This window comes from Tachyglossus aculeatus, chromosome 15 (genome assembly GCF_015852505.1).
Source record: "Tachyglossus aculeatus isolate mTacAcu1 chromosome 15, mTacAcu1.pri, whole genome shotgun sequence".
NCBI lineage: Eukaryota > Metazoa > Chordata > Mammalia > Monotremata > Tachyglossidae > Tachyglossus > Tachyglossus aculeatus.
This window is the reverse complement of record NC_052080.1, coordinates 6,275,916-6,302,316: the sequence shown is the minus strand read 5'-3', so window position 1 is coordinate 6,302,316 and position 26,401 is coordinate 6,275,916. Positions and strand designations below refer to the sequence as shown.

At 45.0% G+C, this 26,401-nt stretch overlaps 1 protein-coding gene across 1 annotated transcript in view; it reads right to left on the bottom strand.

Annotated features, from left to right (window-relative positions):
- Positions 1 to 26,401, bottom strand: part of NHS (NHS actin remodeling regulator) — a 232,402-nt gene that overhangs the window by 14,562 nt on the left and 191,439 nt on the right. Inside the window, 4 exon segments of the mRNA XM_038757120.1 lie at positions 1,782 to 1,974; positions 3,951 to 4,013; positions 15,230 to 15,360; positions 23,962 to 24,114. Coding sequence (XP_038613048.1) covers positions 1,782 to 1,974; positions 3,951 to 4,013; positions 15,230 to 15,360; positions 23,962 to 24,114 — 540 coding nt within the window.

Sequence of the window (26,401 nt, the reverse complement as noted above, 5' to 3'; positions counted from 1 at the left end):
ACTACAAGCACATTTTACAGCTCATAATTGGAACATCAAAAAGCAACTTTATAGTTAGAAATCTCTGACAGGGTAACCTAAGCCCAGGTAGATCTGCCATATTAACTGAGAGGAAATAGGAGGAAATCTTTTTTTTTTTCTCACGAGGGAAAGTGCTGGGAAAGACAAGAAATTCACAAATGAAAACATGTCCAAAAGGGATATGCTTTTATTTTTTGTTTTTATGCTCATGAACTATGCGTCTGTTAAGGTAAGTTGTCGCTCCAGAAGGTCTAACAATTGAATGTTGACATGGTTTACCAGAAAGTCCCTACAGCTGACCTCCTGGAGTCAACCCATTAAGGTGACCAAGAATTAGGGAAAAAAATATTTTCTTCCCATGACTGTGTAGGTGGAATTGATCCAGGAACTAACGAAAGGTTCTCGTGTACCACGGGAGCACAAGTAGAAATGTCACGGGATTGGGAAAACTCAGAAATAGGGGCACCTTTATCTTGGTTAGTTTTGTTCACATTATCAAGAGTTTTGGGTGTCCAGGAAAGGGCTTTATAGGGCTCGTCACTGGAGACCTGATTAAAAATCAACCCGAATGAGGGCCTTTTGATTCTGCAGTATATGCAGGAAATAATAACAACAATAATAATAATAATAATAATGTTTTTTGTCAAGTGCTTACTAGGTGTCAAGCATGGTTTTAAGTGCTGGGGCAGATACAAGGTAATCAGATCAGATACAGTCCCTGCCTGACAAGAGACTCACATTCTAAATAGTTGGGAGGACAGGTACTGAATCCCCATTTTTCAGATGTGGAAACTGAGGCCTAGAGAAGTGAAGGTACTTGCTCAAGATCACACGGCAGGCACTTGGCAGAGTCGGAATTAGAACCCAGGTCCTCTGACTGCCAGGCTGCTTCACTTTCTGCTAGACCAGGCAAATGATTTCTCTGGAGAAGCCCAGTGGAGGGAATAACTAATTCTTCTAAGTTGGAGTCTTTTATAAATGTCATTCAACTGGTTATTCAGATCTCCCTATTTGACCCAGATGAAAAATCGCTGGTAAATAATTTCTGAGGAAAACTTCTGACAGTTTTTCATTCCACTCAACAAGACATGCATATCACCAAACCCCACACAGAAGAAGGGTGGTGGGCGGTGGGGGGAGAACAGACTTTTGCTTAAAGAGAATAAATAAATGGATGTACATTTAGATATCTATGTTACTTTGACGAGTGGAAGACCCCTTTAATCAAACACAGCAAAGTAGACCAAAATGATCTGAAGGATGGAGCAAACACAGCCATTTCGTCACTTGGGAAGCATAAAAATAGGTCTGAGTGGTGATCTATACATCTGGCGGCAATGCAACTTGTAGTTTTGCAATTTTAAAAATCCTAAAGGGTTAACTCTTGTCTTCCTTGGTTGCGGTTCATGATGGCCAATGACTGACCATCAGGGTTAGCTCCTTTCTTTCAGTCAGTTTACAGCCAGGCCTACTTTTTGAGCATTTATTTAAAAATCAGAAGTCCCTGTCACATAACAATTGGGATATAACACATCTCAATTCCATGCGAATGGCTACTAGCTAACACGTGCTTTGGGTAAACACAGAACAGGCACGTTCTGTGGGTATTTTGGGGACAAAAGCATTTTCTCTTGCAAAGTTTCTCACACATTTTCTTTCACAAGTATGTCCAAGTTTTGGACACAGATGATATGACATTTTGTTCTGATCCAGCTGTCCAACCCCACATTACACCAGAGAAAGATCGAAGGCAACTGTACCAGTGACGTTGATGGGGATGATGCAAGAAGAAACCACTTGGGCATCTTGTTTCATTTTCTCCTCTGGAGTCGGGAGAGGTAGTTCTTTGCTCCAATTGGTTTGTTTATCCAGTGTTGAAGGGATGTTATGGATTGGATTTTTCGGCCTCTGCCCTAACATGACATCTGAATCCTCGCTCTCTGGGGGATGGGACTGCGAATGAACACATTCAGATTCAGCAATCACAATTCAGAAGCTTCATGCATGCTTTTCATCAGAACCACAACCGAACGAGAAGGGCGATCGGAAATTAGATGGAGGGAAAAAGGAAGAAGTTAGTTGAGGTTAGGAAATACGTGGGCAATACTGTTTCAGAAGTCAGGCAAAGCAGAGGAAAAAGGAAACTGCCTACACAACATATCTTCCGAGGTAAATTAAAACTCCATGTGTTAATGTGGGGGTCTCTGGAGCTACAAGTCCCCAAACATCACAAATTGTGAGTCTACAGTACATAAGGGAGAGAAATAGATTTTGTCTTTCCTAGAATGCAAAATTTGAGACTCAGTGTGGCTCAAAACGATGATATTCCGATATCTGCAGCAAGAGACCAAGGATAGGGTGGCTAGAAAGAGTTCACTGTAAAGTCTAGGAAAACTGAAGTCACATAGTCCTTCACGCCTTCCGCAACCCCAGCTGTAAAACCTGGCTCCTCCCAAACTCCACTGCACACTTAGCAACACAAGCAGGCAAAAAGAAAAGGGGTCGGAAAAAAGGGTGAGAGGTGTTCATTTGAAAATGGTAGAAACATCTTTAAAAAGGTGCTTTTCAGTTTGGCCTGGCCACAAAGGAAAAAGCAAAGACCATCTTTCCCTTACTATAATGGGAAGTAAAGTCCTAGGTGCTGTTGGTTACATTCCTCCCACCAAGAAAGCTTTCATTTTATCTGGTGGATCTAGCTGGGTATAAATAAAGTCCACCCTATGCACCCCTGCATCATTGCAGTTATCATCTTTGGGTTTTTTGTTTTGTTCTGTTTTGTTCGGTGGGGTGGGGGTGGGGGGTTCTGGGTGATTAGAGGCCAGGGGCTTGAGGCTGGATTCCCCTCTCCTGTCTTTCAGTTCAACAGCACAGGAACTCTTGCCTTACTTGGCTGTTTTCCCCCATTGAGCCACGTTTGGCCTTGGTGAGGACCACAGCCGCCAATAAGCAAGGGCCTTTCTCCCTTTCCAGATCACAGAATCTCATGTTAAGGCTAAGCTAAATACTTATTTGGGGAATCTATCTTTTCTGCCACCCGCCGCTCCTTCTCCTCTCTGGTCCCTAGCCCGGCCCCAGGCACCCTGCTCAAGTCCTTCTAGGGAGTTTTGCGATGGATCTCAGGTGCCATCTCTTTAAACCAGCCTCCGGAGTTTGCTTACCTTGTCAGAGGTTTCTGTCAGGACCCCCCAAAACTCCCAAGAAGATGGGTTCCCCCCCATGAGAAAAATGTGTTCTCTCCATGTACGTTTTAGTGCAACATCGCAACCTGCTCTCTCTCTTCAGCTTTTCTGCCGATTCCCAGCAGATGTGAATAGCTCATATAAACTTGAGGCACAAAAGACTTCGTTTCCTAGGTAACTTCCAGAAAGGAAAAAAAAAGTTGGGTGCATAAAAAAAAACACAAACCCACAGAGGCTGCATTTTGTTGCTGATTCCTTCCTTGAATAACAATGGAATGGGACAAAGAAAGAGCTGTGATCAGACTCCACGCTTTGAGTAGTTGCCAAAGGCCCTTTTTCGCAACCAGTGGCAGGGGATAGCTAGGCAGGGGAATCCTGTGAGTCTGACATCATTTTAGAAGCTGGTAGGAGAAGTTACTCTCTTCCAGTTCTGATCAACGTAGGGCAAATCTGGATTTGGCCGGATATAAAAGTGCCGCATCCACTGGAGGTATTAGGGCCTTTTTTTGATCTGAGTCAAACAGGCCTCTTCTAAACCGCTTAGTCCGGAACCCATCTCAGGGGGTGGGATGGAGAGGCGGAGGGGGAGGAGCGAGGCCGTGTTTCCAACAGAGCACACGGATGGCAGATCCTTAGGACGGAGAGTTTATCAAAAAGTTAAAGAAAGAGAAGTGAGAGGGAGACAGAGTCAGGCTGACGGGAAGGCAGCGAAGGAGACAGGACTGGAAAGGAAAGCTTTGTGTCCAATACCTTTCTACTCCACGGGGCCATGTGGCAACACTCAGTGGGAGAAGGCGGGCGGGTGCTGTTAAACTATAAATATGAAATGCAAAAAGGAAGAAAAAAATTAAAAAAACCCCATAACACAACACACTTCCGGTCACACTAGAATCATGACTGCGCTGCACAGATAAAACTGCAACAATAGGTTAAAAGAAAAAAAGAGCCTCAAATTAGTCCCAGGTGAGAAATTCAGCATTTAAATAAACTTCTATCAGTGCATCTGTACATAAGGGTGTGGGTATAGATATAAGTCTCTTTATAGGTTCTCTAAAAATCCCCCCAAAGAATTTCCATTTCTTTCCTCTGCCGTTTGAGTCTTTGCGAAACACCCGGCCACCTTTCCACTTCCCAAAATGTTCTGATTCTGGGGACTGCTTTTAAGAGATGTTTCTGTGCATCGATTTCCCCTCCCCTTTGATTTCAAATAGATCGGATTCTGATGTCCAACAACAGCCTCTGAGGGGCAGTTTGGCAACCGGTTCCCTTTGCAACAATTACCGACCGAGGAAGAGAAGAATTCTTTAAGCTCTGGTTAAATCCGCAGTGAATTTCAGGATCACGCCCGCCTTGCCCGTTGTCATGGCAAAAATGGAAAGCCCAGATCTAATGAGCTAGTGCTGCTCAGGAGCACAAGGAAGCCAAGAGGCAGGAACAGACAGAATCTGGAGTTCTGCTTGTTACGCTACCTAAGCCATCATCGTGCACACATTGAAAAATAACTCGGTGATGGGGTCTGCTTGTTTCTGCATGAAACTGATACACAGCTAAAACTCCTCTCCTCACCAGGTCAAAGTCCAATTCGGTTCCGATTTATACATATATGTAATTTTATTTACTTACATCAATGTCTGCCTTCCCCTCTAGACTGTAAAGTCACTTTGGGCAAGGAGTGTGCCTGTTACATTGTTATATTGTAATCTCCAAAGTGCTAGTACAGTGCTCTACACACAGTAAGTGCTCAATAAATCTGACTGACTGACTGACTAACAGGGAAATTTTTTTCTATTTGTAGCCTATTTCTTCTCTGTGTGTGCTGGGCACTGTACTGTACTATGTGCAAAGCACTGTTCTAAGCGTTGAGGAGGTTACAAGGTGATCAGGTTGTCCCACGGGGGGTTCACAGTCTTCATCCCCATTTTACAGATGAGGTCACTGAGACCCAGAGAAGTGACTGACTAACTACTTGGTAAAAACACATCGATTGACTTCTTCTTCTTTATGGTATTTGTTATGAGCTTACTCTGTGCCGGGCAATGTACTAAGCGCTGGGGTAGATACAAGATAATTGGATTGGACACAGTCTCTGTCCTACATGGGGCTCACGGCTCCGTCTTCGGGTTCACCTTAAGAAGTAGCATGACTCCATATGTGGCGGAGCAGGATTAGAACCCAGGTCTTTCCGACTCTCAGGCCTGTGCTCTATCCACTAAATCATGCTGTTTAACATAGTGACTAGAGCCCAGGCCCGGGAGTCAGAAAGTCATGGGTTCTAATTCCATCTCCGCCACTTGTCTGCTGTGTGACCTTGGTAAGTCACTTCACTTCTCTGGGCCTCAGTCACCTCATCTGTAAAATGGGGATTGAAACTGTGAGCCCCACGTGGGATAGGAACTGTATCCAACACGATTTGCTTGTATTCACCCTAGCGCTTAGTACAGTGCCTGACACATAGTAAGCGCTAAACAAATACCATTATTATTATTATAATTACTATTATTCCCACCAGCCCAACTAGAAGCTTCCCAAATGCAACAATCATTGGCAGAAGCGAGGTGTCCCATTGCCAGAAATCCCGCTTTAGGGAAGTGCCAGAATCGCAGCGTGATTGAGAAGCAGCGTGGCTCAGTGGGCAGAGCCCGGGCTTTTGGAGTCAGAGGTCATGGGTTCAAATCCCGGCTCCACTAATTGTCAGCTGTGTGACTTTGGGCAAGTCACTTAACTTCTCTGTGACTGTCTCTCTATGTTGCCAATTTGTACTTCCCAAGCGCTTAGTACAGTGCTCTGCACACAGTAAGCGCTCAATAAATACGATTGATGATGATGATGGTGATCTCCCCCTCGTCCCCCTCTCCATCCCCCCCATCTTACCTCCTTCCCTTCCCCACAGCACCTGTATCTATGTTTGTATATATTTGTTACTCTATTTATTTTACTTGTACATATCTATTTATTTTATTTTGTTAGTATGTTTGGTTTTGTTCTCTGTCTCCCCCCTTTAGACTGTGAGCCCGCTGTTGGGTAGGGACTGTCTCTAGATGTTGCCAGTTTGTACTTCCCAAGCGCTTAGTCCAGTGCTCTGCACATAGTAAGCGCTCAATAAATATGATTGATGATGATGATGCCTCAGTGACCTCATCTGTAAAATGGGGATGAAGACTGGGAGCCCCCTGTGGGACAACCTGATCACCTTGTAACCTCCCCAGCGCTTAGAACAGTGCTTTGCACATAGTACATAGTAACTACTTAACAATTGATACCATTAAAAAAAAAGAGAGAAGAAATAGGCTACAAGTAGAAAAAAATTTCCCTGTCCTGACTGAAGGTCAGGACAGGAGGAAAATGTGGCTCTCACAGGGCTGCTTTAGGGAAGCCATGAGCCACTGGGTCACCTAGACAGGCCTCAGGGTATCTCAGTCTGCCATGAGAGGTGACCTGCAGATATGAAGTTTGGAACTGGGCCACCTGGGCCCTGGTGCTCACCCCATGGTGGCTAGTGATGGCCCTTATGGGCCCTGGATGCCCACCCAGATGCACGGGACGCTCAGCACTACCCTGGGCTCGCAGCAGATTCATTCAATCATTCAATCGTATTTATTGAGAGCTTACTGTGTGCAGAGCGCTGGCCTCACATCACCACGGGCGAAAATCCCCGGCCCACCCTTCCTGCCTCAGAGCTGCTGCATTCCCCTCCTAAGTCCTCCAATCATGGGTGTCTCCTCCAATCGGGAGGACTCGGCAGCGGTAAGCTTGTTGTGGGCAGGGAATGTGTCTGCTTATTGTCATATTGGACTCTTCCAAGCTCTCAGTACAGTGTTCTGCGTAGAGTCAGTGCTCAATAAATACGATTGAATGAAAAATGAAATGGAAACAGCTGTCAGGAAGGCGTCTGAACTGGGATCGGATTGGCTGATCAGACTAGCCGATGCCATCCTAACCCTCTGCTGCCTCAGAGGCTGCTCTGAGCCAGGTTGGCTCTGGATGTGGGCAAAGTGCCCCAGGTGCTTTGAGCCAAACCAGCTCCCACAGTCCTTTTGAGAAGGTTTGAGGGGACCCTGATGAAGCTGAAAGCCTTCTTTCGCCACACCGACCTTCCCAAGTCAACTTGACTTTGACAGGAAAACCTGCAGGGAGAAGAAGAGGAGGTTGAGGAGACTGAAGAATAAGGGAGGAAGGCAGAAGAGGGGAAGGAGGAGGAGAGGAAGACGAGGAGGAGGAGGAGAAGGAGGGAGAAGGCGGGGGAGAAGAAAGAGGAGAAAGATGAGAAAGAGGATGTGGGGGGAGAAAGAGGAGGGAGAGGAGACCGAGAAGGAAGGGAGAGGAGACCGAGAAGGAAGCGGAGGAAAAGCAGGGAAGAGGAGGGGGAGGATGCAGAAGAGGGGGAGGAAGGAGAAGGAGGATAAAGAAGAGAAGGAGAATCGCAAGTTATCGTATTTATTTTACAAAACAAGCCCAAGACAGATCTGTGTCGGCTGGAGCCACACTGGAGCTTGAGCTAAAGGAACCTTCACCTCTGATTCCTCTTACTGTGACAGACACCCAGTGTTTATCTCCTTGTCTGTTTCTCCCTGTTCCCCCTGCTTTTGCTGTGGCTGCCGGCGAGAAATTACTTCCCCTCGTATCTCACTTTCTTTTTGGTTTTTCTATTTTACACTAGTGGGTGGCTTATTTTACTTTGAAACTGTACAAATGACATCTGTTGAAGTGTTTATAAAGTGGCCCGGATTCCAGCAGGAAATGTAAAAATGTGGCTTTTGTACCTGATCTAACTGATCCCACATGAGATCTGAACAGTGGAGTTGTGGAGCCAGTTGGCTAAAATCTCCCTGTTTCATGTGGAGTGCTTACTAGAAGCAGCGTGGCTCAGTGGAAAGAGCACGGGCTTTGGAGTCAGAGGTCTTGGGTTCAAATTCCGGCTACGCCAGCTGTCAGCTGTGTGACTTTGGGCAAGTCACTTAACTTCTCTGTGCCTCAGTTACCTCATCTGGAAAATGGGGATTAAGACTGTGAGCCCCCCATGGGACAGCCTGATCACCTTGTAACCTCCCCAGTGCTTAGAACAGTGCTTTGCACATAGTAAGCACTTAATAAATACCATTATTATTATTATTATGTGGAAGATTCTGGAACCAGTACAGGAGTGGCTATTGAGAATACTGAGCTCCCCTCAATTTGATTTGGGATCAAGTCCTATAATCTATTTGCCTCAGTTTCCACATCTGTAAAAGCAAAGTAATTCCAGAAGCATAGTGGCCAAATGGAAAGAGCCCAGGCCATAGAGTCAGAGGATCTGGGTTCTAATCCCAGATCCGCCACTTGTCCGCTGTGTGACCTTGGGCAATCCAGTTAACTTTTCCGTGCCTCAGTTCCCTCCTCTGCAGAATGGGGATTCAATATCTGTTCTCCCTCATTCTTGGACTGCGAGCCCCTTGCGGGACCTGATTATCATGTATGAACCCAAGTGCTTAGTGCAGTGCTTGATACATAGTAAGTGCTTTCAAATACTACACTTACTATCACCATGGTGATGATTATAATTATCAGTATTGTTATTATTACTACTAACTGTCCTTTGTAGCTTCTAAGCAATACTGTAAGGCTAGTAATTGTACATATATATATACATATATGTACAGTATATATATTTATATATATATGCACAATATGAATATATGTGTGTGTATATATATATGTATATGCTCCCACATAGAGAAATGATATGTACACAGATATATATGTATATATCTGAACATAATGGGCATACAATTTTGAAGGGCCTGAATGCTTTAAAATAACATTCTAGTTTATTTTGTATTCATTCAGGGTTTAGTATGTTGCTCAGCACAAAGCACGCGCTCAATAAATACCATTAGTTCAACAAAGCACCTTTTTTCTGTGGAGTTCAAAGCCCAGCTGTGAGACAAGTGGAAAGAAACATGGCCTTACTTTGAAAGGTAGGCAATATGAGACAGAGGAAGGAATGTTCCAAGAGAGATACGAAGGGGTTGAAGAGAGATTGAGAGACAGAGGGAGGGATAGAGGGAGGGAGGAAGAGGGAGAGACGGAAGGAGAGAGGAGATCAAGGGAGAAGAAAAGAGAAAGGCAGAGGGAGAGAGAATCAGGAAATCAGTCAGTCAGTTGTATTTATTTCTCCAAAGTGAACTGAACTCATAAACAAGGACTTGGTGAGAGCCTGGAGCTCACCAGCTGGGGGAGAAATTTTATAGAACGACCCTGCTACTTATAAGCATAGAAAATCCCAGCCGAATCGACAAAAGTTCCTGTTCCATTCATTCTGGGGAATGTTTCATTTAGCGTGTCCTGTCAGCTTTTACTACGAGCATCCTCGAGGCCAAAGGCGGCTTGGCACCTTTAGTGCATAAAGCCCCCAGATGAAGAAACAAATGAGACAAAGGCAGAATAAACTACAAAGTATGTGGGAAAAAAAGCTCTCCGAGTTATATTCAGATTGATAACGATAGAGTAAGAAGGGTACCATGATCCCTTATCCACAAGAAGCTTGCACTTAAATGGGAGACTGTCTAATACCCCCTCCTATTGACTGTTAGTGGTCAAAGGGAATATGGCATTATTGAGGGCCACTCAACAATGACCACAAACACAGTCCAAAGAGAAATGCCTCTTGCATTTTTTACCATTTTCCTTAAAGGAAGCACGTTACCCTGTGTTGCAAGTTGACTACTGCTCAAAAAATGATAATAATAATAATTTCAGTGTTAGGTGCTTACTATGTGCCAAGCACTTTACTAAGTGTAGGGTAGATGGAAGATAATCAGTTCCCACAAGTGGCTTACAGTTTAAGTAGGAGGGCGGGCAGATATTAAATCACCATTTGGCAGATGGGGGGAGGGAGGTACAGAGAAGTGACTTGTCCAAGGTCACACAGAAAGCAACTGGCAGAGTTGGGATTAGAACCCAGATCCCCTGACTCCCAGGACGAGCTGCTCCTGGCTCACAGGCCGTTCTCTTGGAGCCGTTCTCTAGGTCTTAAGTTGGCAGCAACCCCAGCACTGACACCTGCCTGGAGAAAGTGGCGCGGATGAAGGCTTGGGCTTGGGAAACCGGAAAAAATGTGAGCTTCCAGAAGCAGTTTTGCCCCACTGGATATCCTCATGGGATAACCAGAGGCAGGAACCGAATTTCTCGGTTCTTTGGTGGGAGAGGCAGAAGCAGCATGGTCTAGTGGTTAGAGCGTGGGCCTAGGGGTCTGGAGGACCTAGGTTCTAATCCCCTCTCCGCAACTTGTCTGCTGTGTGACCCTGGAGAAGTCACTTTTCTGTACCTCAGTTCCCCCATCTTCCAGATGGAAATTCAATATCTGTGCCTCAGTTACCTCATTTGTAAAATGGGGGTTAAGACTACGAGCCCCCTGTGGGATAGGGGCTGACTGGCTTGTTTCTACCCCAGCGCTTAGTACAGTTTCTCACACATTCTAGGAGCTCAACAGAGAGTCATAAAATAAAAAAGAGGGTGGAGAGGAACGATTCTCCCTGTTTCTTTTTGTCCTATGGGGCTGGGTTAACCTAAATTTGTTGGTTGCACTTCCTGAGAGTTTCTCATGAGGAGTGTCTGGTTTGAATTAAATGGGAAGAAACCAAATACCACAAAGCCTTTGAAGTGGTTACCAAAGGAAGAGGTGGGGGAAGTCTCATAGTGGTGGCCCACACAACGACTTCCCTCATCTGGGGGGAAAGTTGGGGGGATAAACTCGGACTGAGGAGACCCCCGGAGTGTGAAGGGGTCTGGCCAACAGCCGGGGGGCCTGGGCACAGTGGGAGGAAATGTGGACGGTCACAAGGAGTAGGTGAGAAACCAGCCCCGAGACCTCACACTAGCCCGCTTCCGCAAAGTCGGGCCCGGGGATGGCTTCACTATTTTGTTACCTCTGACAGGAAGCGGGCCGGGTCCTCAAGCCTAGAAGTGGTTTACCATGTTAGAAATTCTGCCTAAACAACCAGAAGCATCTATAAAGCCGTTGGGAGGTCAGTGAGCTTCCTCCAGGAGCTATCTCTGAGTTTGCTCAATCCTATGAATTTGCCGTTAAACTCAACGAACGGCACTTTCAGTTAAGACTCCGTTGTCGGGGAGTTAATTATATTACATTAGAAGCAGCGTGGCCTAGGGGAAAGAGCCCAGGCTCGGGAGTTAGATGACCTGAGTTCTAATCCCAGTTCTGCCACTTGTCTTCTGCATGACCTTGGGCAAGTCTTCCCAATGCCTCGGTTGCTTCACCTGCAAAATGGGGAATCAATACCTGCTCTCTCTCCTATTTAGACTGTGAGCCTCATATGGGACAGGGACTATTTCAGATCTGATTATCCTGTATCAACCCCAGAACTTAGTACAGTGCTCAGTATATAGTAGGTAAGCTATAGTAGGTAATACTATTATGTAATTACTACTACTTCTACTAATACTACTAATCATATTGTTTGCGATTATTTCACTCTGATTTTCCCCATCTGAAAGGACAGCAAAAACAATGGCAGTTCTCCATTCATCAATTGAGTGGGTTATTTTAGTTGTAAAATGAGAACACCTTGTTTGCTGAAACCCCTTTGCTGTTGGCTACCTCAAGGATGGAAATCACAGTTGGCTCCTGTGTGGAAAGAAATGCTTTCACCTTAGATCAGCCCTCAGTGATTAAGGCACTGTTTGACAAACGGTAAGCGCTTAATAAATACCACCCTTTTTATTATTGTTATTACTGTTTCTGTTGCACTGAGCATAGAGCATCCAACTCAGAGGATGTCCATTAAAAACCATCAATGCTACTAAAACTACTGAGAGGGTTCGTTGCTTGTGTTGGGGCCAAATCCTCCTGAAAATTCAGGCTGCAGTTATCATAGAGGACACAAAATCAACACTTTTCAGGAATAAAGGGAAAAATAGCTCAACTATTCTACCCTAGCTGAGCTGAAAGAAATAATTTGAACCCAGGGGTATGGAACTATTGAGCTGTGTGTCTGCATTTGTGAAACCCCTTATCGTGTCTTCGCCACAGCCCATAGCTACGCAACAGCAGATATTTCGGTTCTTAATTACGGACCTGTTTCAAACAAGTGTGTCTGCTATAACTCTAGCTAAAACATTCTTTGCACTTTCCCAGACACTGTAAAAGAAAAAAAAAAAAAAAAACATACCAGAGCCCAGGTCCAGGGACAATGGTTCATGAGCCTGTTTTTGCATGGGGCCACTTGGCTACTAGTGGCCATACATACAGGGTCAGACTGAAGACGAGCTCACTGGCCTCCATTTCTCCTCATTCACACCCCTTTTTTAGTCAGCACTAGAGTGAGTAGAGATCATTTTTGACCAACTGAAACGGTCCGCGTTGAAAAGTCGGCTTGTAGCCAGACCTAACTCCAGCTGCATTGCTTCTCTCGGCACTAGTATGATAAAAGGATCTCGCAAAGCTATCCAGGTCTGTTCAGCCAGGCAACAGTACTGAAATTATGGTAATTACTTGCATCGCAATCAATTCTTTGACTCAGTTATTTCATCCTAGAGTCTAGGTCTGAGCCTCCGTCATTCCTAATGGAAGATTCCATTGACATCATTCTCATTTTTTTTAATAGCATTTGTTAAACGCTTCTTGTGTGCCAGGCACTGTACTCAGCACTGGGGTAGATACAAGATAATCGGGTTGGAGACAGTCCCTGTTCCAGACAGGGCTCACGATTTTAATCCCCATTTTACAGATGAGGGAACTGAGGTATAGAGAAATTAAATGATTTGCCCAAGGTCACACAGCAAACACGTGGTGGAGCCAGGTTTTGAATTAGGTCCTCTGACTTTCAGTCCCATGCTACTTCCAGGAAGCCTTGCAGCTTTGTTAGTTATTGCGCATCTTTGGGGTACAAACTGTGATAATAGGGATTACTATGATGAAGCAGTACTCTGATATGAATTGGGTAGAGATATTTTGATATCGACTAGGTGGCCACCAAAATTGTTTCCATCAGCTACTGAAAACATTTATCTAGCAGCATTAACCAAAATGCCAATGTAATGTAGTTTAGATTCTAATGTATCCTTCCAAAAATTTTGCCTGTGGCTTGCATAAAGACTTTTTCTTTGTTGTTTTTCCCATTTCTATAAAAGTCGAAAATGTTTTAAGTTCCATTCCTTTCCTTCACCCCAGAGGATACCCAGAAATGAATGAGCTACGAAAGGACGACATCGTGAGAAACATTTCTCGCACTTTTCTAAGTGCTGGAGTAGAAACTAGTTAATCATATTGGACACAGTCCCTGTCCCACATTGGGTTCACCCTCTTAATCCCCATTTTTTTTACAGATGAGATAACTGCGGTATGGACAGTCAAGCCCTGTCAACACAATCAATTAATAGCATTTATTGAGCACCTACTCTATGCACAGCCCTGTGAATGAACCATGAAGCTTGCCCACAAGGAGTTTGCAATTTAGAGGAGGGGATGGACACTTCATTGAATTACAGCTAGGAAGAATAGTATAAAGATACATATATAAGTGTTACAGGGATTGTGAGTACTTCAGTGTTTAAGTTATGGCATGGAAAGGCTGAAATGGTGGTTGGCAAATATAAGGTAAAGCAGCATGGCGTAGTGGTTACAGCACAGGCCTGGGATTCAGAAAGTTGTGGGATCTAATCAGTGTGACCTTGGGCAAGTCACTTAAAGGCTCTGTGCCTCAGTGACCTCATCTGTAAAATGGGGATTGAGACTGGAATCCCCACATGGTACGAGGACTGTGTCCAACCGGATTTGCTTGTAATCACCCCAGCGCTTAGTACAGTGCCTGGCACATAGTAAGCATTTAACAAATATAATAATAATAATTATTATTATTACTAATTGGGGAAAGCCTCCTGGAGGAGGTGTGATTTCAGAAGGGCATTGAAGAAGGAGAGTGCAGTGATCAGCTGAAAATGAAGCAGGGAGGTCAAGAGCGAGAGGTCCTCAGTGGGAGAGATGAGACCGAGCACAATGAACACGTTGGTTTTAGAGGAATGAAGTATATAATAGGAAAAAAAATAAGTAGCAGGGACAGAGCTGATTCAGTGCTAATTGGCTGTTTTCCCCAGCCATGAAAATGCTTCTAATGTGGAAAGAGCATGGGCTTTGGAATCAGAGGTCATAGGTTCAAATCCTGGCTCCGCCAACTGCCAGCTGTGTGACTTTGGGCAAGTCACTTAATAATTATAATAATAATAATGATGGCATTTGTTAAGCGCTCACTATGTGCAAAGCACTGTTCTAAGCACTGGGGGGATGCAAGGTGATCAGGTTGTCCCGCGTGGGGCTCACAGTCATCATCCCCATTTTACAGATGAGGTAACTGGGGCTCCGAGAAGTTAAGTGACTTGCCCAAAGTCACACAGCTGACAGTTTGTGGAGCTGGGATTCAAACCCATGACCTCTGACTCCAAAGCCCGTGCTCTTTCCACTAAGCCACGCTGCTTAACTTCTCTGTGCCTCAGTTACCTCATCTGTAAAATGGGGATTAAAACTGTGAGCCCCCTGTGGGACAACCTGATCATCTTGTAACCTCCCCAACACTTAGAACAGTGCTTTGCACATAGTAAGCGCTTAACAAATACCATCATTATTATTATTATTATTATTATGAACGCTTACTGAGTAGTGTACTCAGCACTAAGCTGGGCTTTTACTTTCCCAAGAGCTTACTTCAGCGAATTGCACCCAATGACTGCTCAATAAATATCTTTACTAGTACAATTACTATAATTTTACATTTTATTAACCACCTGCTCCTTACTCCACTCCTCAGTGAATGAAACCGGTTGCTTCTGCCTCTCTATCCAGCCTGACAGACACTGGGAGAAAAGAAAACTCAGGAAATAGTTCAATCCCTTGTTTCCGAAAGCCCCAAGTCACATTTCCAGGCCCCATCCAACCCATCCGCTGCCTTTGCCCTGCCGGATAAAGGGTTTATTAACTGGTCTTGGGGAGTTCCATGATGGACCATTGCCTGTGACTTGAAAAGGGGGACAGAAACGCTTACAGTTGGAAAGGGCCGATCTTGGCTCTCGTGTCGCCTCTGATTGTAACTCGCAGGGGAAGAAGGCAGTGGCGGGGCCCGCCCAGGCCGCGGCTCAGTGATTCGGTGTTCTCTGCGATCCTTGCAGCGATGTTCTGTTCGGGAGAGAAAGAAGAGGAGGAAAACCATTACTATTTCAGGGGAGCAGCGCGGCCTAGTAACGGCGTGGCTTAGTGGAACGAGCACGGGCTTGGAATTCAGAGGATTCTAATCCCATGTCCACCACTTACCTGCTGTGTGATCTTGGGCAAGCCATTTAATAATAATAATGGCATTTGTTAAGTGCTTACTATGTGCCAAGCACTGTTCTAAGTGCTGGGGGGGGATAACAAGGGCATTAAGTTGTCCCACGTGGGGCTCACAGTCTTCATCCCCACTTTACAGATGAGGGAACCGAGGCAGAGAAGTGAAGTGACTTGCCCAAAGTCACACAGCTGACAAGTGCTGGAGCCAGGATTAGAACCCATGATCTCTGACTCTCAAGCCTGGGCCACGCTGCTTCTCTCACTTCTCGGTGCCTCAGTTACCTCATCTGGAAAATGGGGATTAAAACTGTGAGCCCCATGTGGGACAACCTGATTACCCTTTATCTAACCCAGTGCTTAGAATAGTGCTTGGCACACAGTAAGTGCTTAACAAATACTTTATTAATAATAATAACAGTAGAAAGATTCTGGGTCTGAGAATCAGAGCACCTGGATTCTACTCTCCGCTCCGCCACTTGCCTGCTTCTGACTTGGGGCAAGTTGCTTCTTGTCTTTGTGCTTTAGTTTCCTTAGCTGGAAAAAGGGGGCTCAATACCTTCCTCTTTTTTTTGTATGACATTTGTTAAACGCTTACTGTGTCCAGGCACTGTTCTAACTGCTGGGGTAGATCCAAGTTAATCAGGTTGGACGCAGTCCCTGTCCCACCTAGGGCTTAATCTCCATTTTACGGATGAGGTAACCTAGGCACAGAAAAATGAAGTGACTTTCCCAAGGTCACACAGCATCACCATCATCATCAATCGTATTTATTGAGCGCTTACTGTGTGCAGAGCACTGTACTAAGCGCTTGGGAAGTACAAGTTGGCAACATATAGAGACAGTCCCTACCCAACAGTGGGCTCACAGTCTAAAAGGGGGAGACAGAGAACAAAACCAAACATACTAACAAAATAAAATAAATAGAATAGACATGTACAAGTAAAATAAATAAATAAATAAATAGAGTAACAAATATGTACAAACATATATACATATATACAGGTGATATACATATATACAGGTGGTATACATATATACAGGTGATATATGTATATATACAGGTGTATAGCAGACAAGTGGAGGAGCTGGGATTAGAACAGAGCAGTGCCACAGTGCTTGGCACATAGTAAGCGCTTAACCAATACAATCATTATTATTAACTAGGTACTTTGTATCCCATGTGGGACAGGGACTGTGTCTGACCTGATTATTTTATATCTACCTCATGGCACATACTTGGCACATATCATGTGCTTCACTAATGCCACAGCCATTATAATTGTTATTTAATTATTAGCATTAATTTAAAGTTGCTGTTATTCACACAATCAGTGAAAGCCGCAGCCGTTCCGTTCTCATGTGCAGCTGTAAGCCCCTCAAGGGCCAAGGACTCTTATAATTCTCATCACCATATACTTTCCTAGAACTTTTTTTTTAATTGTATTTTCTTAGGGCTTACTCCATACCAGGCACTTTACTAAGCAGTGGGGAATAGACAAGCTAATCGGGTTAGACACTCCCCAGGTCCCACATTGGGCTCACAGTTTTAATCCCCATTTTCCAGGCGAGGTAACTGAGGTACAGAGAAGTGAAGTGACCTGCCCAAGGTCACACAGCAGATAGGTGAAGGAGTCAGGATTATAACCCAGATCCTTCTGACCCCCAGACCTGAACTGTATCTACTAGACAATGGTGTTTCACTTCATACAGTGCTCTGCCTGCGGTAAGTGCGGAAAATAAATGGTATTTCTGCTTCCGGTGATTGAGCACTCTTTTCTTTCAATGGAGCCTAAATCCCAACCGACTTCAAGGGTTAATACTTCGACTCATATTTTCTTTAGTGAAAAAGCTCGGTCTGAAGGGGATTAAATCAGAAACCCAATAAGATTTTCCATCTCCTTTACTGCTGCTCGGCACAAATTCGATTCTTCTGTTCCAAGTGCGCGGCAGCCATCTTCATGTCCCGGGGGCACAGGCAAACGTGGCCCTCCAATTTGCAGACCACCAGATCTATTCTGGTTAAGCAGGAATGTACCATTCCAAACAAGGGTCTGTCTGGTGGCTTGGCATGGTGTCTGTCTGTCCTCCACATGGGACTTCTCACGGGCTGCAGGGGGTTGGGTGGTCCTGAAGCTGACGGAATAGCCAAGGAGGTGGGGCTGAACGAGGAAAAATGGCACCATAGAGTCAAGGGTTTTCATGAAGGGAGAAGTGATTTAGGACTGCCCGCGGAAGATGTGAGATCCAGGGATAAAAGGCCTCAGAAAGAAATGTGTTGGTGCCAGTCTGTTGCCTCAGCAGGACAGTCTGTTCCAGAGCTGACTAAATGGCCAACCCTCCGTGCCCCAACGGGAATCCAGTCTTGTCCCATCAACAGGAAACATTTGGCATCTGAAGCTGGCAGAGGGAATCTGCTTCGGTTGGGCCCGGCCCCTTTTTCCTGCCCGAGCCTGAGGAAATGCTCATTGAAGCAATTGTCACTCCCTGAGGATTAAGTGAAGAGGCCAACTGGCACAGTCCAGGGTGATTCACTCTGGTTTTCTTCCCCCCATGGCCTTCATTCCCGGAGAAAAGCAAATCAGGGAAGAGTAAAAGAGAGAATCTGCATCCAGCTGGTTCTGACCACCCTCGTCATTAATTCATGTCGGATTTTTCGCTGGTTTCTATTGCTGTTTTCTGAGAGCCCCAGGGTGCTGGCTGTTTCATGAGGGTCCCTGTTTAATACGGCCACCATGAGAAGCAGCATATAATAATAATAATAATAATAATAATGGCATTTATTAAGCGCTTACTATGTGCAGAGCACTGTTCTAAGCGCTGGGGAATTTACAAGGTGATCAGGTTGCCCCATGTGGGGCTCACAGTCTTAATCCCCATTTTACAGATGAGGTAACTGAGGCCCAGAGAAGTTAAGTGACTTGCCCAAAGTCACACAGCTGGCGAGTGGTGGAGCCGGCATTTGAACCCCTGACCTCTGACTCCAAAGGCCGGGCTCTATCCACTGAGCCACGCTGCTTCTCTTGGCCTAGTGGATAAAGCATGGCATGGCCTAGTGGATAAAGCACAGGCCTGAGAGTCTGAAGGTCATGGGTCCTAATCCCGGCTCCACCACTTGTCTGCTGTGTGACCTTGGATGAGTCACTTAACTTCTCTGTGCCTCAATTCCCTCACTTGTAAAATGGGGATTAAGAGTATGAACACCATGTGGGATAGGGACTGTGGCCAACCCGATTATCTTGTAACTACCCCAATGCTTAGAGCAGTGCCTGGCACATGGTAAGTGCTTAACGAATACCATTATTATTATTATTTTTATTATTAAGTTCCCAGCTTTCTCTGCCTACTGATAGGATTGGGCTTTTGAAGCCCATCTGCGTGGGAGCCAAAGCTGTAGGATCCATTTCTTGGATCATGTGAGAAGGGAGTTTGGGTGGTAGCCAGAATTACAGCCAGGGAATGAGGGAGGAGGGTGAGGCCCAGGGTGAAGGCCCGAGGAGGCCTCCAACCCTGAAATCCAGCCATGGATGGTCTAGGCTTTGACCTGCCTGGAGGCGGGGGGCTAGATCAAATGCTACCTCTGGCCCTTTCACTCTTCAAATCTACTGTGGTTCTTCTACCCTGAAAGATATTTAAATACTATTTTAGAAACCCTTAACTTTAAACTCTCAGGAATGATGCCTAAGTCTCAAACCCCCTAGTTATCTTTCAGCTATCAATCAATCGGTGGCATTTACTGAGCACCTACTGTGTGCAAAGCACTGTACTAACCACTTGGGAGAGTAGCCAAGCCCCTTAGTTATCTTTCTACTATCAATCAATCGGTGGCATTTATTGAGCGCCTACTATGTGCTGAGCCCAGTACTAAGCACTTGGGAGAGTACAATATAACTCATGTTCCCTACCCTCAAAGAGTTTAGAGGTGGGGTTTTTGCACAAACTGATCAAAAAAGCACATAAATCGAAAGAACAGGTCACCCAGCTCACTGGCTCACATCATCAATCGTATTTACTGAGCGCTTACTGTGTGCAGAGCACTGTACTAAGCGCTTGGGAAGTACAAATTGGCAACATATAGAGGCAGTCCCTACCCAGTAGTGGGCTCACAGTCTAAAAGTCACACCACTTTTTAGGCCTTCAGTACTCTTTTTCCAGCTAGTTGCCTACAGCACTCATTCCCATAGAATTCAGGCACTAATTCTAATATTTATTTGTAGCTATCTCAGGACTTTCATCTGTAATAATAATAATTTTTATGGCGTTTGTTAAGACCTTACTATGTGCCAGGCACTTTACTGAGCACTGGGGTGGATATAAGCAAATTGAGTTGGACCCAGTCCCTGTCCCACGTGGGGCTCGCAGTCTCAACCCCCATTTTACAGATGAGGGAGCTGCTTAGTCATGCATATTTTCAATTATTTATTCTGATTCCACTATTTGTAAATATTTTTATGCCATTTCCCCCATGCAAAGGTAGGATCCTTGTGACTTCTTTACTGTGTTCTTCCCAAGCACTCAGTGGACGCTCAATAAATACTCCTCCTCCTCCTCCTCCTAATACTCCTATTCCTTTATAAAGGAGAAGCAGCATGGCTCAGTGGAAACACGGGCTTTGGAGTCAGAGGTCAGAGGTCATGGGTTCAAATCCCGGCTCCGCCAACTGTCAGCTGTGAGACTTTGGGCAAGTCACATAACTTCTCTGTGCCTCAGTAACCTCATCTGTAAAATGGGGATTAAGACTGTGAGCCCTCCGTGGGACAACCTGATCACCTTGTAACCTCCCCAGCGCTTAGAACAGTGCTTTGCACATAGTAAGTGCTTAACAAATACCAACATCATCATTATTATTATTATAATGCAATTCTGGGGCTCTCTGAAGTGACCAGCTGAAATGATTTGTGAATTCAATGTTCCAAAAGGTCTATTTTAATTCTAAATTCTAAAGTAATACATGCATTCTAAATACAGGAACACAATGAAATGTATGGAATACTCAACATGGTATCATCTGTTCCCATGATAACGGAAGATGCTAGAGTCTGTAAATTGGTACAAAGCAATGTGACAATGAGAAGCAGCGTGGCTCAGTGGAAAGAGCACGGGCTTTGGAGTCAGAGGTCATGGGTTCAAATCCCGGCTCTGCCAATTATAATAATAACAATAATGGCATTTATTAAGTGCTTACTATGTGCAAAGCACTGTTCTAAGCACTGGGGAGGTTACAAGGTGATCAGGTTTGTCCCACGGGGAGCTCACAGCCTTAATCCCCATTTTCCAGATGAGGTAACTGAGGCCCAGAGAAGTGAAGTGACTTGCCCAAAGTCACACAGCTGACAATTGGCGGAGCCGGGATTTGAACCCATGACCTCTGACTCCAAAACCCATGTGCTTTCCACTGAGCCACGCTGTTTAATTATCAGCTGTGTGATTTTGGGCAAGTCACTTAACTTCTCTGGGCCTCAGTTACCTCATCTGGAAAATGGGGATGAAGACTGTGAGCCCCGAGGGGGACAACCTGATCACCTTGTAGCCTTCCCAGCGCTTAGAACAGTGCTTTGCACATAGTAAGCCCTTAACAAATGCTATTATTATTATTATTACTATTATTATTATTAATTTTCCCCAAGCCCGGAGTCTTTTCCTTCTTTAGGTACTTCTTCTGGCCACGAGATGGCAGAAGAAGATTATGCTATTGGTGAAAGAATGATGGCATTTGTTAAGCGCTTACTATGTGCAAAGCACTGTTCTAAGCGCTGGCACTGTTCTAAGCGCTGAATGACTACCTTGATTGGGCAAATTTAAAAAAAAACAATACCAAGATAGCATGCTTTAATGCTAAGAAGCTGTTTTTAATCTTACGATGGCTGCAATTTCTGCTTATGGTTCTCTGCAGTACTACAGTGCCTCACTGGGCTGAACATTTGCCCTTTGAAGCAGTGCCCATTTCATTCATTCAATTGTATTTATTGAGCGCTTACTGTGTGCAGAGCACCGTATTAAGCGCTTGGGAAGTACAAGTTGGCAACATATAGAGACGGTCCCTACCCAACAGCGGGCTCACAGTCTAGAAGATCACTCCTCATTTTGAGGTGTCCCCTCTCCTGAGCTCCAGGCCTTCTTTCCCCCATCCAGTCACCTCGTAAAGAGACCATAAGCCCTATGTGGATCAAGGTCTTGTACCTATGTCAACTCTTACTACGGTGCCTGGCACATAATAATAATAATAATAATAATAATAATAATAATAATAATAATGGCATTTTTTTAAGTGCTTACAATATGCAAAGCACTGTTCTAAGCGCTGGGGATCAGGCTGTCCCACAGGGGGCTCACAGTCTTAATCCCCATTTTACAGGTGAGGCAACTGAGGCACAGAGAAGTTAAGTGACTTGCCCAAAGTCACACAGCTGACAATAGGCAGAGTCGGGATTTGAACCCATGACATCTGACTCCAAAGCCCGGGCTCTTTCCACCGAGCCACACTGCTTCTCATGATAAGCACTTAACAAATTGTTAAAAGTGAGAATCCGATAACGAAACGCAGAATGTCAGGTCTCAACTTCTGGCTCTGTGAAAGTTAGGCTCCAACACTTTAAGCCCCACTGGAACAAACATGGCCTCTGTTCCTCTCACCATGCAGCCATGACTATCGGAGGGTACATGGGCCACCAGGCCATTCACTCATAATAATAATAATAATGATGGCATTTATTAAGCGCTTACTATGTGCAAAGCACTGTTCTAAGCGCCGGGGTGGTTACAAGGTGATCAGGTTGTCCCACATGGGGCTCACAGTCTTAATCCCTATTTTCCAGATGAGGTAACTGAGGCCCAGAGAAGTGAAGTGACTTGCCCAAAGTCACACAGCTGACAATTGGCGGAGCTGGGATTTGAACCCATGACCTCTAACTCCAAAGCGGGTGCTCTTTCCACAGAGCGATGCTGCTTCTCTAGTTCATCCACTTGTATTTATTGAGCCCTTACTGTATGCAGAACACTGTACTCATCGCCTGGGAGACTACAATAAAACAACAAACACATAGACACATTCCCTGCCCATAACGAGCTTACAGTCTAGAAGGGGAGACAGACATTAATACAAATAAATAAATTACGGATATGTACATCAATCAACCAATCAATCATATTTATTGAGCGCTTACTGTGCGCAGAGCACTGTACTAAGCGCCTGGGAAGTACAAGTGGGAAACATATAGAGACAGTCCCTACCCAACAGTGGGCTCACAGTCTAAAAGGGGGAGACAGAGAACAAAACCAAACATACTAACAAAATAAAATAGAATAGATATGAACAAGTAAAATAAATAGAGTAATAGATATGTACAAACATATATACATATATACAGGTACATGTACATAAGTGCTCCCAACAGGAGGATGAATGAAGGGACCAAGTCAGTCAGAGCGTCGCAGAAGGGAGAGAGAAGAGGAGAGGAGGGCTTAGTCAGTGAAGGCCTCTTCATCATCATCAATCGTATTTATTGAGCGCTTACTATGTGCAGAGCACTGTACTTGGCCTCTTGGAAGAGATGGGTCTTCAATAATTGTCAGATATGAGGAGGGAGGACATTCCAGGCCAGAGGGAGGATGTGCAACACAGAAGGGAGAGAGAAGAGGAAAGGAGGGCTTAGTCAGGGAAGGCCTCTTGGAAGAGATGGGTCTTCAATAATTGTCAGATATGAGGAGGGAGGGCATTCCAGGCCAGAGGGAGGATGTGCGATGCAGAAGGGAGAGAGAAGAGAAAAGGAGGGCTTAGTCAGGGACGACCTCTTGGAAGAGATGGGTCTTAAATAATTGTCAGATATGAGGAGGGAGGGCATTCCAGGCCAGAGGGAGGATGTGGGCGAGAGGCTGGCGGTGAGAAAGACGAGACTGAGGTACAGTGGCATTAGAAAAGCAAAGCGTGCGGGCTGGATTGGAGTTGGAGAGTAGCGAGGTGAAGTAGGAGGGGGCAAGATGATAATGGAGTGCTTTAAAACCAATGGTGAGAAGTTTCTGTTTTCCCCTTCCTTCCTCTCCCACTTGTCCCCCTCTCCATCCCCCCCCATCTTACCTCCTTCCCTTCCCCACAGCACCTCTATATATGTATATATGGTTGTACATATTTATTACTCTATTTATTTATTTATTTATTTATTTCGCTTGTACATATCTATCCTATTTATTTTATTTTGTTAGTATGTTTGGTTTTGTTCTCTGTCTCCCCCTTTTAGACTGTGAGCCCACTGTTGGGTAGGGACTGTCTCTATATGTTGCCAATTTGTTCTTCCCAAGCGCTTAGTACAGTGCTCTGCACATAGTAAGCGCTCAATAAATACGATTGATGATGATGATGATGACGCAGAGGTGGATGAGCAACCATTAAAGATTCTTGCAGCGTGAGGAAACGTGGCCTGGACGATTTTGTAGGAAAATGATCCCGGGCTCAGTTACCTGCCGGCGGGGCTCTCAGGCTCTGCTTGGCGTGGCGGTGCAGCTGCTCTACACACGGTGGCCTTGTTGCGGGGAGAAAGATGTTCCTCTGCAGGGGCCACGGGGATTGGTAGTACACACTCAGTTTGCTCTCTGTGTCCAGGTTGGAGACGGCTGCAAGAGGAAACACAAAGAAAAGGTCACTTTCATCGCCAGCGGGATCCTTCACATTCTGGAGAAGCTGGATTTTTATTTTTCTCCATCGCCAGCATGATCCCTCACATTCTGGAGAAGCTGGAGTTTTATTTTTCTCCTGAGGAGACCAGAATTGGAGTGTATTCCCGATTTTAGTGCTTAATAATAATAATATTTGTTAAGCCCTTTCTATGTGCCGTACACTGTTCTAAGCACTGGAATAGATTTAAGGTAATGAGGTTGGACACAGTCCCTGTCCCACATGGGGCTCACACTCTTAATCCCCATTTTATAGATAATGGAACTGAGACACAGAGAAGTTAAGTGATTTGCCCGAAGTCACACAGCAGAGAAGTGACGGAGCTGGGATTAGAACCCCTGTCCTCCGACTCCCAAACCTGGGCCACTAGGCCATGCTGCTTCTCTCAGCCCTTCTTCTTGTAGTCCTAATACTTCTGACTCAGTTTCCCCGGGCAGTGCAGCCTAGTGTAAAGAGTATGGGGTTGGAGGTCAGGAAGAGCTGAATTCTAATCCTACTTCCTCCACTTATCCCCTCGGTGAACTTGGGTAAGTCACTGCAGTTCTCTGTGCTTCAGTTTTCTCAACTTTAAAATGGGGATTCAATACCTGTTCTCCCTCCTCCTTAGTCTGTGAGCTCACTGTGGGACCTGATTATCTTGTATCTACCCTAATGCTTAGCAATAATAATAATAATAATGGTATTTATTAAGCACTTACTATGTGCAAAGCACTGTTCTAAGAGCTGGGGAGGTTACAAGGTGATCAGGTTGTCCCACGGGGGGCTCACAGTCTTAATCCCCATTTTCCAGATGAGGTAACTGAGGCCCAGAGAAGTTAAGTGATTTGCCCAAGGTCACACAGCTGACAATTGGCGGAGCCGGGATTTGAACCCATGACCTTTGACTCCAAAGCCTGTGCTCTATCCAGTGAGCCACGCTGCTTCTATAACAGTACAGTACAGTAACAGTACAGTGCTCTAGTACAGCGCTTTGCACATAGTAAGCGCTTAACAAATACCATCACTATTATTACAGTCTTTGGTGCATATTAAGTGCTTAACGAATACCACAATTGTTATCTTAATGATTATTATTGTTGTTATTATTACCTAGCTGTGGTGATGCCAATACGAAACACTGTAGCAGCAGCCCCAATTGCTGGGTGATAAATGATTCTTTCTCTCCTCCCCTTCTCCACCTCCACTTCTAACCTTCTGGCTTCCACCCTCAGACTATATCAAGGCATTCACCATTGTATTGTAACTGTACCTTTCACTCATGAGTTACCACGATTATTTTATCTTTTCTAAGAGGAAGGAAAAAGAGGCCATTCGATGCCTTTTCTCTTTAGTTATGTCCTCTGGTTACATAATGCTAGATGGATTTTCATGTCCATCAGATTCCGACAGACAGGCGCTAATGGCTATTTTCCAAAGCAGAGTCTTCCATTTTCTCAGGAAAACCACTTAAGCAAAGTTGATAACAATCATCATTTGCTGGCTTTTCCCCGTCCTAACTCTCCCCCACACACGAATCCCTCCCCGATTTTCTATTTATTTTACTTTATCACAACCCCCGGTCCTGTGCTGCACTAAGACACTGAAGATAGTAAAGCTTAGTTCACTGGGGCATGTTCATTCTAATAATAACAGCACAAAGGCCAAGCAACAAAGACTCTTCTGCTCTATTTATTTTGACAGATCCAAGGGCTTCCCTCATTAGCGTATATATGTCTCTGCAATCTTCCACTCTCCCTCAGCCCCACGGCACTTAGGTCCATATCCAGAATTTATTTATTCCAATTAATTTCTGTCTCCCCCTCTAGACTGTCAGGTCGTTGTGGACAGGGAACGAGTGTACCAACTCTGTTGTACCGTACCAATTCTGTTGTACCGTCTCCCAAGCGCTTAGTACAGTACTCTGAACACAATAAATATGTTTGATTGATTTTCTTCTGCCTTCATTTCATTTTCCTCACTTTGTGCCTGAGTCTCACTCTTCACGTCTCCTCTAACCCAAGGACTCTGAAGCTGCCCATGATTTACTTGAACCAGACACCAGGGAGGGAATAAAGGAAAAAATAACTCCCATCCCCTTTCCCATTCCCTCTTTCCATCTCTCCCACCCTCTTTCCTTCCCTTTCCTTCTCTTCCTATCTCCCATTTGCAGGCAATCTTTCTCCCTCTCACTTTCTTTTCTCTCCCCCTCCCTTTCATTCATTCAATAGTATTTATTTAGTGCTTACG